At 49.3% G+C, this 20,722-nt stretch overlaps 1 protein-coding gene across 2 annotated transcripts in view; it reads left to right on the top strand.

Annotated features, from left to right (window-relative positions):
- The window catches only part of BICD2 (BICD cargo adaptor 2), a 62,139-nt gene that overhangs the window by 25,489 nt on the left and 15,928 nt on the right, over window positions 1–20,722 (top strand). For both annotated transcript variants that reach the window (XM_047779301.1, XM_047779302.1), the window contains exon 2: window positions 16,464–16,676. In XM_047779301.1, coding sequence (XP_047635257.1) covers window positions 16,464–16,676 — 213 coding nt within the window. The remainder of the gene's footprint in view (window positions 1–16,463; window positions 16,677–20,722) is intronic.

The following is a 20,722-nucleotide window of genomic DNA, read 5'->3' as shown; positions in this document are numbered from 1 at the left end:
CAGATTTTCCCAAAATGGCCACCTCCAGAGAAAGGCATGGTCCTGAATATTCTCGAGAGCTTTGCTTTCAATGTCCTTCCCTCACAACAAGCCATGTTCACCCCTGTTTTCCCAGGATGTCCTCCAAGAACTGCAGTCAGGTTTGACCCTGATTCCCATGAAGTCTTTGCTTTGCCCTGGGACCCAGTGTACGTGAAAGTCTGTGTGCGCCTTTTAAGAATGGGGTCTCCATTTCCACCAGTCCCATGGAGCTCCTGTGCACAAGCTCCACTGGCCTTCAATGCCAGATGCTGCAGGGACTCTTTCTCCCCATGCCAGATCCCTACACATGAGAGTTTGATGTGTGGCTCAGAACTCTCACTCCCGTAGGTGCGTCTCTGTGAACCAGTTAGTTTCCAGTCTGTGGGGCTTCCCACCCAGGAGGTATGGGGTTGTTTATATCGTGAAATCACCCCTCCTACCTCTTGATGTGTCCTCCTCTTTTTCTTCTGGAGTAGGATATCTTTTTTTAAGGTTTCCAGTCCCTTTGGGTTAAGAATGCTCAGTCTTTAATTGTGAATTTTGTTGTTTTTAGAAGAGAAGTTGAGCTCTAGTCCTGCTATTCAGCCATCTTAATACTATCTCGCCAACAGCATTATTCTTAATAGCTCAAGTGTGGAAACAACCCAGTATCCATCAAATAGAGGAATGTTTTGGTGTATAAATTTTTTCTTTCTTTTTTTTTTTTTTGGTCTTTTTGCTATTTCTTTGGGCCGCTCCTGCGGCATATGGAGGTTCCCAGGCTAGGGGTCTAATTGGAGCTGTAGCCACCAGCCTACGCCAGAGCCACGGCAACGAGGGATCTGAGCCGCGTCTGTGACCTACACCACAGCTCACGGCAACGCCGGATCGTTAACCCACTGAGCAAGGGCAGGGACCGAACCCGCAACCTCATGGTTCCTAGTCGGATCACTAACCACTGCACCACGACGGGAACTCCTAAATTTTTTCTTAACATTTTTTTCTTTTGGAGAGTCTCTCTGCTTGCTACACCATCTGGATAAATTGCACTGTTACTTTCAGGTTGTCCCAGAGGATTTGAGGCAACTTCTGTTAGCCTTATACCTGGGTGGTCCCAGCACCCCAGCACCTGAGCTCCCAGTGACAACCTGATTAGGCACTTTACTCTCCCAGTGGATTCAGCCCTTCTCATTAGTGTATTTATCATTTTCTTTGAATAAGTCTTATGTTTCTGATTGAGTTGATATTCAAGGTTAATGTTTTTTGGTGTTGAGGTTATAAATGCCGTTGTTTTTAAAGTATGTTTTCCTAACCTAATTTCATTAGGAGGATTGGAGATTTCTAAATGACTTTTTTGGAAGTATTTCTTAGTGCATTTTCTGGATAAAATCATGACATGCAAATAATACAGAACTAATTGATCCTTTCTTCTTTTTCTGTCCTCCAGTCTCTGTGAAGTGTAGGGCAAGGTTTTCTTGCCTCATCCTTTTAAGGGGAGTGACTCTAGTACTTGTCCATTATTTATTAATGTATTCTGCTCTTTGTGAGGTTGGCTCTCATTTTAAATCTGTCTAGGCTATAGGTGTTCTTTCTATGAAATTAAGGAAGTTACCACATCCATTTTTCTAAAGCTTGAGTTGAAAGCATCTTAGTGCAGATGAAATTCTTACTTCCGTTGCAAACATTCATCTCTCTATGGCAGGAAGGTCGGTGGTTCTCCTTCTGACACACTGTATGGTCCATTTACTATGCTTACTTATCCTGATCCCAGGCAGGTGCCAAATCAGTATTTTTGAACTGAGTTAAATTAATGCCACTGGTTTTGTGTTTCTGGGGCAAGTGAATGATTTTCAGGGTGAACTCTTGGGTTCTGTTTGCTGAGGCCTCAACCGAGTTTTTGCATACACAGTCAGCACAGGTGTCCTCGAACACCGCCACCTCCCACCCCCCACCCCCTTCAAAAGCAGGGTGTCTTTTGAGCCTGAGGTGACCTCCCTCCCAATCCTGTCTTGAGTGCTGTGAGTGGACATGAAAGTGGACAGAAAAGTTCTGGGTTTCAGCCCAGGCCCTGCCATAGCATTCACAGTTCTAGGGAGTGTGTGTGTGTCGGGGGAGGGGGATAGATAGTGGGGGACTGACCTGCAGCTCCCTGATTTAGGGGCATGTGCTTCACATATGGATAAAATCATTGAAATCATTAGGGTTGAGAAAATATACTAACTTAGTGGTTTTTACTTTTTTTTTTCTTTTGGGTTGTTGTCACTTCCCCTTTGCAAGACTTTTGCCTCATTACTTTGTTCAGTTTCTGTTTCTTTTTATCATTAGTGTGTATTTTTAGTGTTGCCCCTCCCCCAGCACAGTACTGCTTTGGCAGAATCCTCAAGTTCTGATAAGAGATGTTTCTGTATTTCATTTATTGGGGTCCCTGTTGTTTGTTTTGTATACCCTCTCCTATACTGACACTGTTTAAAGAGATCAATTTCCATGTGTTTGAGCACATGCTAATATATTTTTAATAGCTTTTAACTGTTTTTAGAACAGTTTTAGAGTTACAGAACACTTGTGAAATATACTTTTGAAATTTTCTTCTACCATGATGCCCAACATGTACATGTGGTATCTTGCTTTTTTAGCTTACTATGATGTCATCCTGTCCCATTGTAATACCATTTCCTTAGGAAGAAACTCTACCTCGAAAGGAAGCATGTGCTCTTCATCCCCCTGTTGAGTCTCCTCTACATTGATGCTAATTCTGACTTATTTGGATATTGCTAAACACCCCAATTTATTCTTTGCCTGATTGACACATTCTATCATGTCTATCTACCATTATACAGTATTTTGTACCAGGCTGTTTTGGCCAGAGAAATTAAGCTAATTAAGTGTTGATAGGTTTAATCAACCTTTGATAGACTTTAATCTCCTAATGCGGTAAAATCTTTATCTCATAATAATATCACAGAGCTTGTTATCTGTATCCACTTCCTAGGCCTGAGCTCCATGTTAGATTAATGAGGCACACGTGGCTTCCAGTAGCTTACAGCCTCCCACAAGGGGGGCTGGCCATAGGGTAATGTCCTAGTGTGACCCCGTATCCCTGGTCCCCAGAGTTCCCACATGCCCCTTTGACTCAAGGGAGTGACGAAGACCTGTGGTTTGTATGTACTAGCTTTGGTGGGAGGTTCATCAACCAGTTGCTCTCTGTTGTATTGTCTGCACCTGCCAGCATTGAACTTGAGTTACTGGTTTCTCCTCCCTGCCTGGCTCCCTGGGTGAGGATTGGGAGGGAGGCCAGCTCCTAAGGTTGCTCCTCCCTCCCTCTGGGCAGAAGCAGACAAGTACAAATTTCTCCTGGTTAGTAAGTGCTTTGTGCCTGAGGTGGGGCTGAGCCTGGGCTGGTAGGTCCAGCAGGCATAAGTATGCCAGCAGATGGTGACCATGTGGAGTGGTGACTGGAGGGAAGCCTCCCTCCCTAAGCACCAGCTGCCAGGTGGCCCAGCTCTGCTCCAAACTGGTGTCCTGCCCTTGGGGGTTCTCAGCACACACTTGCTCTGAGGGGCTGCTCCCTGGGGTGAGCTTCTGGTAGGGACACTACTTTGAACCAGAAAAGAAGCAAGGGTTGCTTTAGGGGCTCCTCACTCTGGTTGGGGGATAGAGAGGATGTGGTGCTGACAGTCACTAGTTGGTAATCAAGACCATTGATGGGCTGAGGGGAGAGGGTGATTCTGTCCATTCAAGTGGTTCCCCCAGATGCCAGGCTTTGGGGTTCCAGCTGGGATAGAATTGGGTCCTCAGAGCATGACAGTATCTGCTGTCCTGGTACTATTGGCACCTGCCTGAGGCCAGACACTCAGTAAGCATGCCCTTGCTAAAGGTGCTGAAAGCTACCTGGAAAGGCCCTTGTGAAGCTACCCTGTGGGGTTTCCTATACACCTGCCCAGGACAGTGGTTTGGGGTGGGAGCCTAATGACCATTCACAGCCCCTGGTCCCAGGAAGAGTATCAGGCAGGAAGCCCAACAGAGGGGCCAGGGTGGGCAGCTGGTGGGAGTTGGAAACTTCCCGGATGCCCCACCCTGCTTCAGGCTGGTAGCCCTTCACGAAGAGGTGGGAGTTGCTCTGGGTGGGTGGGGCTGGGTCAGCCCAGAAATTTCAGCCTCATGGTGGACACAGCTTCCAGGAAGGACGCCTCACCTCCTGGAAATGCGTCGTCTGGTTCTCCTGATTGGCCTGTGTTGTGCCTGCTACATCAGATAGTTATCTGAAAAGCTGGGTTCACCTCTTGGTGGATGTCATGCCAGAAGACACAGCCAAGCCAAAGAGCCAAAGAGCAGGAGAAGGAAGGGTGTATTACTTGCAGCAAGTAAGGGGAGCACCAGGAATCCTTCCCAAAGCAGTGTCTCCCCAGTAGCAAATTTATGAGGGGACTTGGGTGGAGACGAATTCAGCATAGAATTGGGGCAGAGGTCGTCAGAGTCCACGCTTTAGTTGGAAGGGTCACAAGAGGTTCACCTCATCATTCCTTAGGTTCCAGTTGATTTGTAGGTTGAGTGGTGGGGAAAGGGAGGATTCACTCTCTCTGCTTGAGCTGCTTCTGCCCCAGACATCTGTGCTCCTAGTCCTGAGGCTTTTGTACTTAGATTGTGCCACAAGTCTCTGACTTGCAGACAGTAGACTGTGGGACTTCTCAGCCTCCGTAACTGCCTAAGCCAGTTCCTCTCATGTCTCCTCTTACTTATGTCTATGTATTTTGTCTTGGTTCTCTTTCTCTGGGGAATCCTGACAAATGCAGGTTTTGATGTTGAGAGTGTGGAGAAGCTTGGGCTGTCTTCCTGTTTGCCTCTGTGTTCCCTCCTGCCTGTCCTTGTCTCTGCCCTTGATGTCCCACCCAAAGAACCTGTGTGGCAGCCAGGTCTTCTCTGGAGGGATCTTCTCTGTCTGAGGGGTCCTGGGGTTGTGCCCTGAGCCAGGCAGTTTAGAGAGAGGCAGTGCAAGTGTGAGGACTTGCCTGCTAAGTCCACAGAATCCCCATGGGCACCTGGCTATCAGTCCCTGTCAGGTTGCTGACCCCTGTGTGGGCCACTGGGGCACCTTGAGCCCCAGGCCTTTCACCTGTGGACTCAAGGCAGAGGCTTCAGCATCACACTAGCCCAATTCAGCTTCCCATTAGTTGTTATCCAGTACAACTTTAGTTGCAGAGCCAGGCTGGAACCAGACATAGCCCACAGGGCCGCATGTGCTGACCCCCAGTCTAGGAGTCTTCTCATCAGGTGTCAGTGAAAGCCCATTATTTGTAATTGTTATCTCTGCTTCTTTGTCCTGCTTCTGTCTCTGGATCTTGTCGGGGTAGTGGAGGCCTGAGTACCTGGTGGAGGCCTGAACCTGGTCCTGGATAGCACAGCATTGGGCCCGTGTCTCCCATGTGCCACCTCCTTCCCAGGGGCTTTCAGGGAGTTTTTAGCATGTTGATGCTGGTCAGAAGTACTGGCTATGGAGGTGATGGTTCTTCTTGAGGCAGGAGGGGGCTGCCTGTGCACTGGGGTGTGTGTGTTGGGGGGGGGTCCCAGCCCATGGTGGAAGCAGAGGTTTGGTTTGTTGCTTAAGTGTCCTCATGGGAATCCCGTCCCTTCCAAGACTCCACCCTTGTAAATGGTTGGTGGTCAGCTGGGTGTCTTCCTCCCACCGTGCCCCTAGTTGGAACCACAGGTTGGGGGCCTAGCACTCTATCTGCAGTGTGCCCTGCTCCCTGGGTGCCCTGTGTCCTGCGCCATGCTGTGCAGCCATCAGCACATCATTGCCAACATATGGAGATTGGTGCCTGCACTGGGCAGCCAGGTGGGGACAACTAGAGCCTAAACTTTGTGACAGGAACCCATCCTGTCTTGTCTCTAAAGGCTCCCAAAGTGAGACTTGAGGCGGGGGGCGGGGGCAGTTAGTGTGACTCATTTACCAAAGTGTGTAAGCACTGCAGTCTCTGAGCCCTCGCCACTGTTCCCACCCCACAGAAAGCAGGCAGTGCGCTGAATCACTGGCACAGCCCCAGGCCTGAATCCTGTGCCCTGCCAGTCCCTCTGCTCCCCACCTGGCTCTTCCTGCCCAGGCTGTCCCCGTGATCTCTAATCTCCCAACTCCTCCTTTTCAGAAAGCAGCTCCCGATGCTTCCCAGAGAGCCCAGGATCTCCTGGGTGGCTTGTGCTCACACCGCTCCCTGGGCTGTGGCCCCTCTTCCACCTCACTTGGCTTTGAAATCTTGCCCCTTGAGCCCTGCAACTCTTCTTCCTGAGCTAAGTGTGCCCTGGGCCCCTTCCCCATTTGGCACACTGGGCTGCCCCACTGGGTCTGGCCCTTGCTCTAGGTATCCAGGAGGTATGTAAAGCAAGGCCAGGCTCACAACTGGGCTCACTAGCCCTGGGAAGCTTCAGAGCACTGGTCAGGCTGTGGTCCAGGAGGATGTTGCCTTCTTTCCTTAGAGCAGCCAGGGAAGTTTGTGGGCAGGCTTAGGGTGGAGGCCGAAGCTGGATCCCCGAGCTGCCCCGGAACTTTTGGCGACTCTGATAGGCACAGGCCTGGGAAGTGTGCAGTGAGGCAAGGATATGCATGTCCGCACTGGACACCCCAGTCATATGGTAAATCTCACTGCTCTGAGCACTTCCTGGGATGGGAAGGCAGGTTTTGAGACAGACTTAATCCTGCACAGGATGGTGTGAGGTGGGAACAAGGACACTTTGATCAGAAGAAATTCAGACAGATGGACTGAGTGCCCAGGAGAATAGTCCTCACTTCTGTATCATGATTCCTTATACTTTTTACAGATTGGTGGGTTTTTGTACTGTCTTTGGTTTTGGTTACAGGGTAATGCTGGCTTCATAAATAAGTGGGAAAGTATTCCCTCTTTTTCAGTTTTCTGGAAGAATTTGTGTACAGTTGGATTTATTTCTTCCTTAAATGTTTGGTAGACTTCACCAGTGAAGCCATCTGGGCCCAGGATGTTCACCCTGGGGTTTAAAATTACACATTCAATTGTTTTAGTAGATATAGGACTATACAGGTTAACCTTTTCCTCTTGAGTGGGCTTGGGTAGTTTTTATGTCTTTCAAGGAATTTGTCCATTTCATCTAGGGTGTTGTATTTATTGACATAAAGCCATATTATTGTTTTAATGTCTGTGGTGCTGTCACTTTTCGTTCCCGATACTGGTCGTCTGTGTCTTTCCCACCATCTCCCCCGCCCCAGTTATTCTGGTTAAAGGTTGGAGTAATCTTTTCAAAGAACTTACCATTGATTAATTTATCTGTATTTTTTCTATTTCATTGATTTCTACTCTAATCATTATTATTTCCTTTTTTCTTCTTCTTCTTCTTATATGGCCACACTTGTGGCATGTGGAAGTTCCTAGGATAGGGGTTGAATTAGAGCCACTGCTGCAGGCCTACGCCACAACTATAGGAATGCCAAATCTGAGCCGCATCTGCAACCCATGCCATAGCTTGTGGCAATTCCAGATCCTTAACCCACTGAGCAAGGCCAAAGATTGAACCTGCATGCTCTAGGACACTATGTCAGGTTCTTAACCTGCTGAGCCACAGTGGGAACTCCATTATTTCCTTTTCATTCCTTTTAATTTCATGTACTCTTCTAGGTTTGTTTCTACTTTTTTTTCTTTTTTCTTTTGTCTTTTAGGGCCACATCTGCAGCATATGGAGGTTCCCAGGCTAGGGGTGGAATTGGGACTATAGCCACTGGCCTACACCAGAGCCACAGCAACGCGGGATCCAAGCCACCTCTGTGACCTACACTACAGCTCATGGCAATGCCAGATCCTTAACCCACTGGGCGAGACCAGGGATTGAACCCGCATCCTCATGGATGCTAGTTGGGTTCGCCAACCACTGAGCCATGACAGGAACTCTTAGTTTTGTTTTTACTTTTTATAGAGGAAAGACATATAGAGCAAAAATCAGAAGTGTGAACTTTCACACGCTGAGCATGCCCACATAATGAGCACCTGGATCACGAATCAGAACATCTCCAGCTCCAGAAACACCTTTCAAGCCGCCCCCCCCCCGCCCCCGCCCAAGAGTCACTGCTGCTCTGACTTCTACCAGCAGAGTTTAGTTTTACTTATTCTTGGGATTGTATGTATAAATGGAATCACACAGTATATCTCTTTTGTGTCTGGCTTCTTTTACCCAATATAATATGAGATTCATCTCTATTTTCATTTCTGTGTAGTATTTTGTCATGTGACTATATCATAATTTTTCCTTTTTTTTTTTGTCTTTTTGCTATTTCTTGGGCCGCTCCCACGGCATATGGAGGTTCCCAGGCCAGGGGTTGAATCGGAGCTGTAGCCACCGGCCTATGCCAGAGCCACAGCAACGCGGGATCCGAGCCTCGTCTGCAACCTACACCACAGCTCACGGCAACGCCGGATCGTTAACCCACTGAGCGAGGGCAGGGACCGAACCCGCAACCTCATGGTTTCTAGTCGGATTCGTTAACCACTGCGCCACGACGGGAACTCCCCAATTTTTCCTTTTGTTAACAAAGCTTGGGAACTTTCTGGCTTGGATTTTTTTTGTAAATAATATTCCTGTAGGAGTTCCCATTGTGGCACAGTAGAAATGAATCTGACTAGTATCCATGGGGATGCAGGTTCTATCCTTGGCCTCTCTCAGTGGGTTAAGGATCCAGTATTGCTGTGAGTTGCGGTGTAGGTTGCAGATACAGCTCGGATTTGGCTGCGTTGCTGTGGCTGTGGTGTAGGCCAGCAGCTGTAGCTCTGATTTGACCCCTGGCCTGAGAACTTCCATATGCTGCGGGTTTGGCCCTAAAAAAAGCAAAGCTCTTATAAACACACATGGGTCATAGAACAGGAGTGTGTTTAATGTTAGTAGATAATAGTTTTCCTAAGTGATAGTACCAGTTACACTCCCACCCCAGAGGATGAGAGTTAGTGAGGGATTTAGGCAGGGTATAACACTGTGTATCCTAGTCCACCATCTGTCCGGTGTTTGTTTGAACAACTGGATGAGGAATACACAAGCACACAGCTGAAAACAGATGCTTCTGACTGGGGCTGGCCAAACTTTGGTCAGATACCATGTGGACCCAAAGCCTAGCCATAAATAAGAAACAGCCTAAGTAATGCAGCCTGTAAGGAGAGCTTAAAACCATGTTCCAGTGAGGTTTATAGAGTCTCAGTTCTGTATGAACTCATGTCTGGGACATGGAGGTGAGGAACATGAAAGCCATCAGGCAAGACTCAAGGGTCTTCATCCCTCTAGGCCTGCAGGAGGAGTGTTGTCTGTAGAAGACCAAGCATAGTAAGCTGGAGTGATCTTGGGGCTCTTACAAGCCGTATGCATGGGGCCTAGGCTCGCAGCCTGTGAGCCTCTGTCTCCTCATCTGATAAAAGGGCCTAACTCTGCAGGGCTTTTAGCTGCACCCTGAGCTTAGTGCACAAACCTTGTCTAGTTTTTAAGATGGAAGCTGAGGTAATTGATTGGGTTCCCCCCCCCCCAACATGGTCATTTAGTGCTAGAAATATCTTCTTAAGCCCTTGCTTTAGTGGCATACCATATATTGGAATATTCATTTATTTAATTTTCATCAATTAAAAACACTTTCTAGTTTCTCTTTGATTTCTTCTTTGACCCATATGTTGGGTAGCTGCCAAATATTTAGGGATTTTCTAGAGATATTTCCATACTGTTTCTTGTTTAATTACCTTTTGTCAGAGCACATACTTTGAATGGCCTGAATCCTTTTGAGGCGTGTTTGATGGCCCAAAATATGGTCTATCTGGGTAAATGTCCATGTGTCCTTGAAAAGAATGTATGTGCTGCTGCTCTTGGGCAGGGGGTTTCTACACATGCCAGTTAAGTCAAGTTAGTAGTGTTGTTCATGTCCTCTGTGTCCTTACTGATGTTCTGTCTACTTGTCCTGAGAAATATTGAGAGATGGGTGTTGAACTCTCCCAACTATAATTTTGGATATCTCAGTTTTTGCTTCCTGCGTTTTGAAGCTCTGTTATTAGGTACATAAACATTTAGAATTGTAGAATTCTCTTTGTGACTTAACCTACTTATTATTATGAAATGAACCTCTTTGTCTCTGGTGTTATTCTTTGCTTTGAAGTCTGCTTTATCTGATGTTAATAAATCCATCCCAGCTTTCTTTTGATGAGGGTTAGCATGGTTTATCTTTTTTCAATCTTTCACTTCTTAAAACAACTTTAACAGCTTTAATTATTCACTTATCATATAATTCACTTCTTTGAAATGTACAATTCATCAGCTTTTAGTATATTCACAGAATTGTGTGTCCGTCACCACAGGCAACTTTAGAACATTTGGGGTAGCCCCAAAAGAGTACCGCCTTAGCTGTCACCCTCTCTAATTTCCCAGCTCCACCCGCAGCCTTGGGCAACCATTGATATGCCTTTTATTTCTATAGATTTGCCTATTTTGGACAATTCATACAAATGGAGCCATGCAATATGTGGTCTTTTGTGACTAGCTCTTTTCACATAGAATATTTTCAAAGTTTATACATGTCATACCATGCATTAGTAATTCATTTCTTTTTATTACCAAATAATGCTCCATTGTTTGGCTAGATCACATTTTATTTATCCCTTCATCAATTGGTGGACATTTGGGTTGTTTCCACTTACTGGCTATTATGAAGATTTGTGTGGAAGTAAAGTTTCATTTTTCTCTAGTCTATGCCTAGGAGTGGAATCGCAGAATCATATGATAATTCTATATTTAGGTTTCTGGGGATACGCCAGGCTATTTTCCACAACAGCTGTACTTTTCTGCATTCCCAACTAGCAATGTATGAGGGTTCCAGTTTTTCCATACTTTCACCAGCACTTACTTTTCTTTTTTAAAAAGATTTTAAAATTACATCCATCCTAGGTGGATGTGAGGTGCTATCTCATTGTGATTTTGGGACTTCTGTGTGGCTCACAGCATGACTAACTCCACATTGCTTCTACAGTGGCTGTGGCTTGTTGTGATTTCGACTTGCATTTCCCTAACCTCTGCTGATGTTGAGTGTCTTTTCATGAGCTGATTGGTTATTTGTCTTTGGAGAAATGTCTATCAAATCCTTTATCTGGAGTTCTTGTTGTGGCTCAGCATTTAACGAACCTGACTAGCATCCATGAGGACATGGGTTCGATCCCTGGCCTCACTCAGTGGGTTAAGGATCTGGCCTCACCGTGAACTGTGGTGTAGGTTGAAGACATGGCTCGGATATGGCGTTGCTGTGGCTGTGGCATAGGCTGGCGGCTACAGCTCTGATTCCACCCGTAGCCTGGGAACTTCCATATGCCATGGGTGTGGCGCTAAAAAGACAAAAAGGCAAAAAATACATAAATAAATAAATCCTTTAGCAATTTTTTAATTTGTTGAGCTATAGGGGTTCTTTGTATGTTCTGGATACTGGACCCTTATCAAATACAAAATTTGAAAATATTTTCTACTATTGTGTAGGTTGTCTTTTCACTTGATAGTGTCCTTTGAAACACAATTTTTTTTTTTTTCTTTTTGCCATTTCCTGGGCTGCTCCCACCGCATATGGATGTTCCCAGGCTAGGGGTTGAATCGGAGCTGTAGCTGCCGGCCTACGCCAGAGCAACAGCAACACGGGATCCAAGCCATGTCTGCAACCTACACCACAGCTCATGGCAACGCCAGATCCTTAATCCACTGAGCAAGGCCAGGGATCACATCCCCAACCTCACGGTTTTGAGTCGGATTTGTTAACCACTGTGGCTCAGTGTATCAGGAACTCCTGATACACAATTTTTTAAAATTTTGATGAAGTACAGTTTTATCTTTTTTTTTTTTTTGGCTGCACCTGCAGAATGCAGAAGTTCCCCGGCCAGGGGTCAAACCTGCACCACAGCTGTAACCAGAGCCACAGCAGTGACAACGCTGGATCTTTAACCCATTAAGCCACGAGGGAATTCCATAATTTTTTTTTTTTACTTTTTAGGGCCGCACCTGTGGCATATGGAGGTTCCCAGGCTAGGGTTCCAATCAGAGCTATAGCTGCCAGCCTACACCACAGCCACAGCAACGCAGGGTCTGAGCGACATCTGCGACCTACACCATAGCTCATAGCAACGCCAGATCCTTAACCCACTGAGTGAGGCCAGGGATTGAACCCTCAACCTCATGGTTCCTAGTCAGATTCATTAACCACTGTGCCATGACGGGAACTCCTTAAAAAACTACTCTTTTATCACCGAAATATTTTTGTACCCTTGTCAAAAATCAATTGACCAAATATGCAAGGGTTTATTTTTGACTCTTCTGTTCTATTAGTCTGTATCGTCTATCCTTATGCCACTACCGCAGTATTTTGATCACTTTAGCCTCATATTAAGTCTTGAATTCGAGAATTTGATTCCTCCCACTTTGTTCTTTTTCAGTATTGTTTTAGCTGATCTAGGCCCCTTGCAGTTCTGTATGGATTTCCATTTCTGCAAAAGAAAAAGGAAAAGAAATGCCATTGGAATTTTGGCAGGGATTTGCATGGGATATCTTAATTATCTTTTAAGGGGATTTAAAGAAGAACAAGTCTTTTTTTACACTTATGCACAGAATAACCATTTCCGATGCTTTTCACACCTTGTAAATCTAGATTTCCATCTGGTATTGTTTATCTTCTCCTGAAGGATTTTATTTAACATTTTGTAGTAAAGATCAGCTGGTGATAATTTCTTAACAGCTTTTGTATGTATTTCACCTCTGTTAGTGAACAATTTTCACTGGGCATAGTGCTCCAGTGAATTAAGTTTTATGTTTTGGTTGGTTTGTTTGTTTTTGTCTTTTTAGGGCTGCACTCATGGCATATGGACGTTCCCAGGCTAGGGTTCTAATGGGAGCTGTAGCTGCTGGCCTATACCACAGCCACAGCAATGCGGGATCCAAGCCGAGTCTGTGACCTACACCACAGCTCACGGCAACACTAGACCCTTAACCCACTAAGCGAGGCCAGGGATCAGACCTGCGTTTTCATGGATTCTAGTCAGCTTCGTTTCTGCTGCGCCACAATGGGAACTCCATGTTTTGTTTTTTTCAAGATGTTGCTCCACTGCCTCCAGGCTTGTGAATCCTCTGTCATCCTTATGCTTGCTTTTCTATAAGTAGCATATCCTTTTTCCCCGGCTGATTTTAGTACTTTTTTCTGCATTACTGGTTTTAAACAACTTTGTAATGTTTAGTACAATTTTCTTCATATTTCTTGTGCTTACGGTTGATGGGCTGCTAATATTTGTGGATTTATAATTTTCATCAGAGTTAGAAAAATTTCAGCCAATATCTCTTGAAGGTTTGGGTGTGCGTGTGTATGTGTGTGTTTTGGTCTTTTTAGGGCTGCGCCTGTGGAATATGGAGGTTCCCAGGCTAGGGGTCGAATTGGAGCTGTAGCCACAGGCCTACACCACAGCCACAGCAGTGCCAGATCCAAGCCACCTCTGTGGTCTACACCACAGCTCATGGCAACGCCAGATCCTTAACCCACTGAACGAGGCCAGGAATTGAACCTGCGTCCTCATGGATGCTAGTCAGATTTGTTTCCTCTGAGCCATGAACTCCATCTTGAAGGTTTTTTTTTTTTTAATCTTTACCTCTTCCTTTCCCCTAGGGACTCTAGCTACCTGTGTGTTGGGCTCCCACAGCTTGTTCACTCTGTTTGGTTTTTTAGTCCTTTTTTCTGTGTGTTTCATTTTGGGGTATCTTACTGCTTTCTTCAGTGTTGTGCAGTTTGCCATTAATCCTGTCCAATATCCCTTTCATCTCATACCTTGTAATTCCATCTTCTGTATCTTCCTGGTTGTTGCTCGGCATATTCAGTGCTCTATTCAGTGTTTGGCCTCCTGAGCCTGTGGAAATCAGTCCTGCCCTGTCTCCTGGCTCTGTCACTGCATCACTCTGACCACTCCTTGTCCTTGTGGAAGTCCCCAGTGATTGGGTGTCATGTTGTGGGTTTCCCTGTGTTGAGAGATGGCGCTGTTATTCCTTTGTGAGTTCTTGTGTTTGTTCTGGGATATAGTTTGATCCTTTGTTTTGCCCTTAAGCTTTGTTGGTTGGGACAAGAGAGCATTTATTGACCCAGTTCTTGTTCTACCTGCTGCCTGGGGACCAGGGCTGCCCTCTGGTTGGTGGGCACGAGTGCTGCTTACAGCCTGTGTTAGCAGTAGGATTGTTCCCTTGTCCTTCTCGGTGGCCCTTTTCTGGCTTCCTGGCTCCTCACAGGCTTCCACTGACTGTCCCTGGGACAACTGAGGGCTCCTCTGTTCAAAGGTCTGCCTCATTCTCTGCCCTGTCTTCTAGCATTCCCTGCTTCTCACGAGTCTGCCAGGCCAAAGTTTTTCTTTCTTCGCCGTGACTGTAGTTCCTTCTGAGAGGAATAGGTGCATCATGGAGCTCACCTGTGCCCTGCCTCTCACTCCCTGGTGTCCAGGGACTTGAAAACTACTGCTTAATCACATAAACCTTCCAGATATTTTTAGTTTCCACGTGGGAGGGATATCCAGTCCCTGTGTCTGTCTCGTCTTAGGGGGAGGTGCACTGTCTTTGAAAAGCTGCCTGGGTGCTCATGGGCCCCAGGCTGGGGACTGGGCCGAGGCGACAATTCAAGCCAAGGCCTGCAAGCCTGGACTTGTGTGTGTTCATGCATGCGTGCACATACACGTGCACACCTGTTTAGCTGTCCCACCTTAGGATAGTCTCTGATGATGACACAGTGCCTCACGAGATGCCCCGTGCTCCTGCTATAAAGATTCATGGGCATGCCCTGCTCTGTTTACGCAGTTAGGCTTGTCTGGAGGTTTGGAGAGACTTACTGTGAGCTGGCTGATGCTTTCCAGTGCACCTGCCCCCTGTGCTTGAGCAGGTTCTGGCATGCCCAGGACGAGTGTGCAGCTACCCTCCAGGATGGGGCAGGTCCTGCATTGGCACACATTTGTGCTTCGGTATTTCCTGGTTCCAGGTGGAGGAGGAGGAGGATAGCAACAGAAATCATAGAGCTTTGCTGGCTTGACTTGAAAAGACACCAGTGTCTTCACACAGCGGCTTGTTAGTACCTCGGGGCAGATGAACAAGACCCACCCTTGGGAGGGAGAGCAGATTACCTGCTTTATTTAGCCAGTTCTCTGCCAACAGAGAAACAAGTCACTTTCTGCATTTTGATTTTTTTTTTCCTAATGGCCGCACCCTTGGTATATGGAAGTTCCTGGGCCAGGGACTAAACCTGCATCTTTGCATCAACCTGAACCTCCAAAGTTTAATTCTTAACCCACCATGTCCCAGTGGGAACTCCTACATTTTGATTTTTTTATATTATAAACAGTTCTACTCAATAACATCCTTATATACAGCTTTGCACATTTTCCCAGTTGTTTTCTTGGACTGAATTCCTAGACTTCATATTAAGTAGTAAGTGAATGAAAATATTCCTATTTCTCTCAAGAAATAAAGGCATCGATTTCTTTCCTCTTTAGTAGCCCTCTCTCAATTTCATTTTCCTTCTGTGAGCTAGGAGCCCTGTAAATAGACAAGGTTTCCCCCCAGAGGTTTGTGTAGGGTGGCCAGTGGGAAGGGGGCCCCAGGGGAGGACACACACCACAGGCCCACGTGGGTGGTGTCCTGGCGACTGTCATGGTGTGGGATGGGAGGCTAAAGAGAAGCAAAGGTGCTTTCTAGGGAGTACAGTACCTGGGGGACAAAACACAATGCAGGTCTGAGCGAGCTGGGGCTGGGACATGGACTTGGGCAGGCCAGCATCAATTCTGGTTGTACTGCCCATGGGGGCTCCTCCCTGAGCCTCAGCCACATGCTCCTTTGGTCTTAGAGCCTAAATCCTTTGCTGTGTTTGGGGATGGTGGCTCTCCCCTCTGGCATTTTTAGCTCTGTGCCCAGGTGGGCAGGAGGTCCTGACTAGGACACATGTGGGGACCTGTTGGCTGGTTCTGAGTGTTCTGGTTCACACTCCTGTTGCCTCACTTGCACCAGGTGAGCTCCCACCTTCCCAGGCTTCCCCAGGCACACGTGTCTCCCAGGATGGGTGAATGGGGGGGGGGTCAGGATCAGGCAGGGGAAAGCCACTTTCCTTGGTTTCCAAATCTGGAGGGGGGCCCAGACCCACCCTAGTCCTGGGGGCTTCCCTGCCCGGTCCCAGGACAGGGACCTCTCTGCCACTGGTGGTGACACTGATAGAGATGGTAGCTGGGACCTCCTATCCTTACCTTGCCCCAGTTCCTCCAGCCGCTCCCTCCACCCTGTCCCACCTTGGCCCCTCATTAGCCCCACCCCCAATTCTTCTGTAGCCTCATGGCCCTCATGTAGCTCGTACTTCTGGCTGCCCAGCCCCCGTTCCCTTCACCCCAGTGCCTGGCTGCCGGGTGCCTCCAGGCCCCCTCTGAAGAGCATCTCATCTGCTGCAGGCATTTGGACAGGCCCACACGAACCATAAGAAGGTGGCTGCGGATGGCGAGAGCCGGGAGGAGAGTCTGATCCAGGAGTCAGCTTCCAAGGAGCAGTATTATGTGCGCAAGGTGCTGGAGCTGCAGACGGAGCTGAAGCAGCTGCGCAACGTGCTTGCCAACACACAGTCAGAGAACGAGCGTCTGGCCTCAGTGGCCCAGGAGCTGAAGGAGGTAACCAGTGGAACTGTGGGTGGGAAAACCAGCCCCAGTGTGCCCTGGGGGCAGGGCCACCCACCAGTTGGGTTCCTCATGTGAACAACAGAATTGGTGTTCACCTGCCAGCTCATGACAACAAAGTCAGAAGGGGCCACCACTGACAGTGCCTAGGATCAGCTTGGCCTCTGATGGAGTCTGGCCACAAGAGGCCTGGGCAGGTGCAGAGGGGAGGGCAGGCAGCCAGGGCCCTCTGAGAGGGTGGGAGACTGGGCCACCGTTCCCAAAATGGGGCGAGACAGCAACAGGGGAGCAGGCATAACCAGAAGTCTTCATGAGCTGTAGCCTTGGCCATGGCCTTGGGGTCCCTGGTCATCAGAGCCACGAGGTTCTCATCAGGAAGGGCAGGAAACCTTGTTCTCAGCTGTCAGGAGACACTCTAGCCTCTGTTCACCTAGCAGGGCAGAGGCAGGTGACTAGAAAGGCAGATGGGTCTGAATGGTGGTCAGCTCTGAGGTTGGCACTGTGAGGGTGTGTGACGGTCAGGGTCCCACAGGGCTAGGAGGGGACACTGACAAGGCTTGGGGCAGAGCCTGGGGGCTGGCAGCAGTGGGGAGCAGTCACCCACCCTGGTTTAGGATCAGAGGTTGTTAAGGCTTGTGGGTCTGAGGGGAACTTGGTTTGGATCCCAAGGGAGGGCATGATCTCATTTCCTCCCACGAGAGCATTCTTGTTGAGGCAGGGGGTGGGGGGATGTGCTCAGAGCTGTAGGTTTGACCACCCAAGGGGGAGACTAGCCTCATTGCCAGCTAATAAGCACCTTTTCCAAGAAGAGACACTGCGGGTACTCTGTGCAGCCCAGACTCGTTCCACCACTTCCCTCTTCCAGAAGAGGTGCCTGTTAGGAGAGTGGCGGGGGACTTGCTGACTCCCAGCTTCAGGAAATGAGCTCAGCCAGTCCCACATGCTGCTATTAAAGAACAGGTCTAGTGGGGCCAGGGTTCCTGCTATTCCTGTTAGTGCTTCAGGAAGAAGCCTGCCACTCCCCCCCACCCCTTATGTGCTCAGCACTGCGTCTTTCTCCTGGGGCCCCACCTGTGTTCCCCTAGTCACTGAGGGCAGGCTGTGTGGAACCATGCCAGGTTGGGGTGAAGGTTCTCCATCACTGCCTTCTCGGGCTAGAGCCCTGGTCAGTGTCCCCACCTTTGCTGGCTCTGTCTGTACTCTGCTCCTGTTCCACTCAAGTCACTCTTCTGCTAGTCCTGGCCCTGCCACTTCTGCCCAAGTTGCTGGGTTCAGCTCCTCCATGGCCATCCCACATCTTGCAAGAGGCTCAGGCCAAGGCTTGGACATGGTGGAGAAGCCTGAATCATGAGGGCACAACACCGAGCACTGTCCTGGATAAGCGCGAGCCTGTACCTGCCTTGGCTTTGTACAGTTGCCACAAGAGGTGCCCCTTCCCCAGGAGGGCATCTTCCTGTGGATGCCTGGTCCTGCCGCCGTCCATGTGCTGTGCCCTCTGACCTCCACCCCGACCCCCATCCTTCTGCCTTGTGATAACCCTTTTAGGGGTTCATCCCCTCCCTCTCCGTGGCCACCTCTCCCGGAGGAACTTGTGGCCTCCATCATGAGATGAAACATGATGAAATATGCTCAGCATTTGTGACAGTTCCAGGTACCCTGTAACTTGTCTCCTTGGTGACCCTGTGGGCATCCAGTTACCTCTCTCATCAGGTGGGAAAACCAAGGTGCAGAAGGTTTGGCCGCATGCCTGAGTTCACTGGGTCCTGACCTCCGCAGTGTCTGTGGACAGGCCAGGCCAGCCGTTGTCCTGGGACATGGCCTTGGGCCCCATTTCACAGATGGAAAAGCAGAGACCCAAGGAGCTGAGTGAGGCCACGGCTGGCTGAAGGCAGAGTCAGGTCCTTTGTAAAAGCCAGGGCCTTCCGTGGATTTGCCTTGGGAGGAGGAGGTGGTTGAGGACTGCCTTGAGAAGCGGGACTGTGAGTTGAGGGGTGTCAGCATCATCTGCCCAGTGGCCCTAGGAAATCTGCCTGTCCCAGTGGACCCTGGTCTTGCTGTCCTGGGGGACTCTGTACCTGTCAGGCTCTGCACAGGCCTAGGAGTGAGTGACAGAGATGTCCCAGCAGAAGTCTTACCATCATCTCCCGTATCCTGGCTCTGAGCCAGGAAAAGTTTGTTTCCTGCTATGGTCACATCTGGAGCCACCAGGAGCTTCTGAAAGAAAGCCAGGTGTTTGGTGACAAGCTGAAGTGTTGGGTCAGGAGCAGCAGCACCAGGCTCCAGGTAGGCTCTGCAGCGTGGGGTGAACAGGCTGGGACAGGACACCTGGCCCCAGAGCCAGGAGGTGGGGAGGATTGTCACATGGGCTGACAGCCCAGAGGCAAGAGGAGGGGCCCTAGGTGGGTGGAGGAAACAGCAAGGGTCGGAGGGAGGTCAGGGGAACCCCCCAGGGGAGGAGGAGCTGGGGGTGCCCATTGGGTCCAGTGGGAATGGACCCCACAAGGAAGTGCTGATTCCTCCCAGGGAGCAGGGTTTGACTCAGCTTTCTTCAGCCCCCAGGAGAGAGGGGAGTCAGTGAGGGAGGATCTACAGGAGGAGCTGAAATGAGACCTCACATGCCCACCTTTTCTGTCTACCCTGTGGCCTGCTGAGGCTAGGCCGCTGGTGTTCCCTGTCACTGTGCATCATTAGGGCTGCTCCTCTCAGGCTCACCTGGGGGGAGGTGCTCACCTTGGGGTGAGCAGACCCCATGGTGGCCTGTGGGAGCTTATTTGAGCTGAGCCCTTGGTAGTTGGCTGTGTGCCAGGTGAAGGTTGCCCTGCCCACAAGCCCTCCCTGCAGACCTGCAAGGGCCCCATGCATTCTTCATCAGCCCCAGTGCTCATGACAGGAGATTGTTCCTGTTGTGGGTTGGGAAACTGTAGTCTGCCCAGGCTGTGGGAGAAGCTGGCTGAGTTTCTCATACCACAGCCTGGAGAGCCTTCCAGGTCTGTTACTCTGGATGTGCAGACTGTGGGGACCTGGTGGCTTTTAGACCTTCCACCCCACCAGGTGGCCATGTCAGATCCAACCCTGCCTGTTCGAGCACCTCCAGCACACCAAGCAGTGTGACTTGGCAAGGAAGGAGGGAAGAGTGGCAGGGCATTTCTGGCAGAGGGGTGAGCATGCACCCACAGGTGTATTCAGGGACATTGAGGAGGCTCTGCGCCAGGCAGCTGGAGGTGGGGGACCTGGGGCCTGGGCAGGCAAGGAGCTCACAGCCACAGCACACCGAGAACAGTGGGAGTCCATAGGCTCTAGTAGCATTTAAGCAGGGAGAGACTAGACAAGAGAGCAGAGCTAATTGTTGTGGGAGTGTCTCCCATCTGACTGAAGGCAGGAAGACTGGTGAAGCCAGTTAGTGGGGACAGCCCATGTGGCCTGCAGTAGGGTGGGCTGGTGCTCTGGATGGATGCACAGAGGCTGCAGCTTCCTTGGCAGTTATCATCCTCAACATCCTCAGAGCGGTGACAAGGCCCTGAGAGGCGGGCCAGAGTATGGGGACCACTCCAGGGCATTCACCTTCCCAGGCACCTCACAGTCCCTCACTGTGTGCATCACACGAGGGCGAGGGCTGAATCCCTTGGCCTTCCACACCAGGTCCCTCAGCCCTGAACCTGCTTGCGCCATCTTCACAGCTGTGGGTCTGTCTGAGTGACAGCACACTTGCAGTAAAGACAGTTGGTGGCTCCCCAAGAACATACGTGCCCTGTCGCTGAGGCCACTGTACAAGGGCAGGAGGCATCAAGACTGGGACACATCCCTTGGCAGCTTTCAGGTGGGGGCAGCCACAGCACCCTCCCTGTGGGGTGGGGGGGTGCTTGGTGTGATGTTGACAGTGCTGCAGGCTCCTCCATCGTCTCCCTTTCCCCCACTGTGACTGTCCTCTCATTCACCTCTCTACCGGTGCTCTGGGCTCCCTGCTTGTCTGACCCCAGCATTCAGTGGGGCAACACCAAAACCTGTGTTCAATTCCTGCAGCTGCTATAACATATTACCAC

This window comes from Phacochoerus africanus, chromosome 5 (genome assembly GCF_016906955.1).
Source record: "Phacochoerus africanus isolate WHEZ1 chromosome 5, ROS_Pafr_v1, whole genome shotgun sequence".
In the NCBI taxonomy this organism is placed as follows: Eukaryota; Metazoa; Chordata; class Mammalia; order Artiodactyla; family Suidae; genus Phacochoerus; species Phacochoerus africanus.
This window is presented reverse-complemented; position numbering and strand designations above follow the sequence as displayed.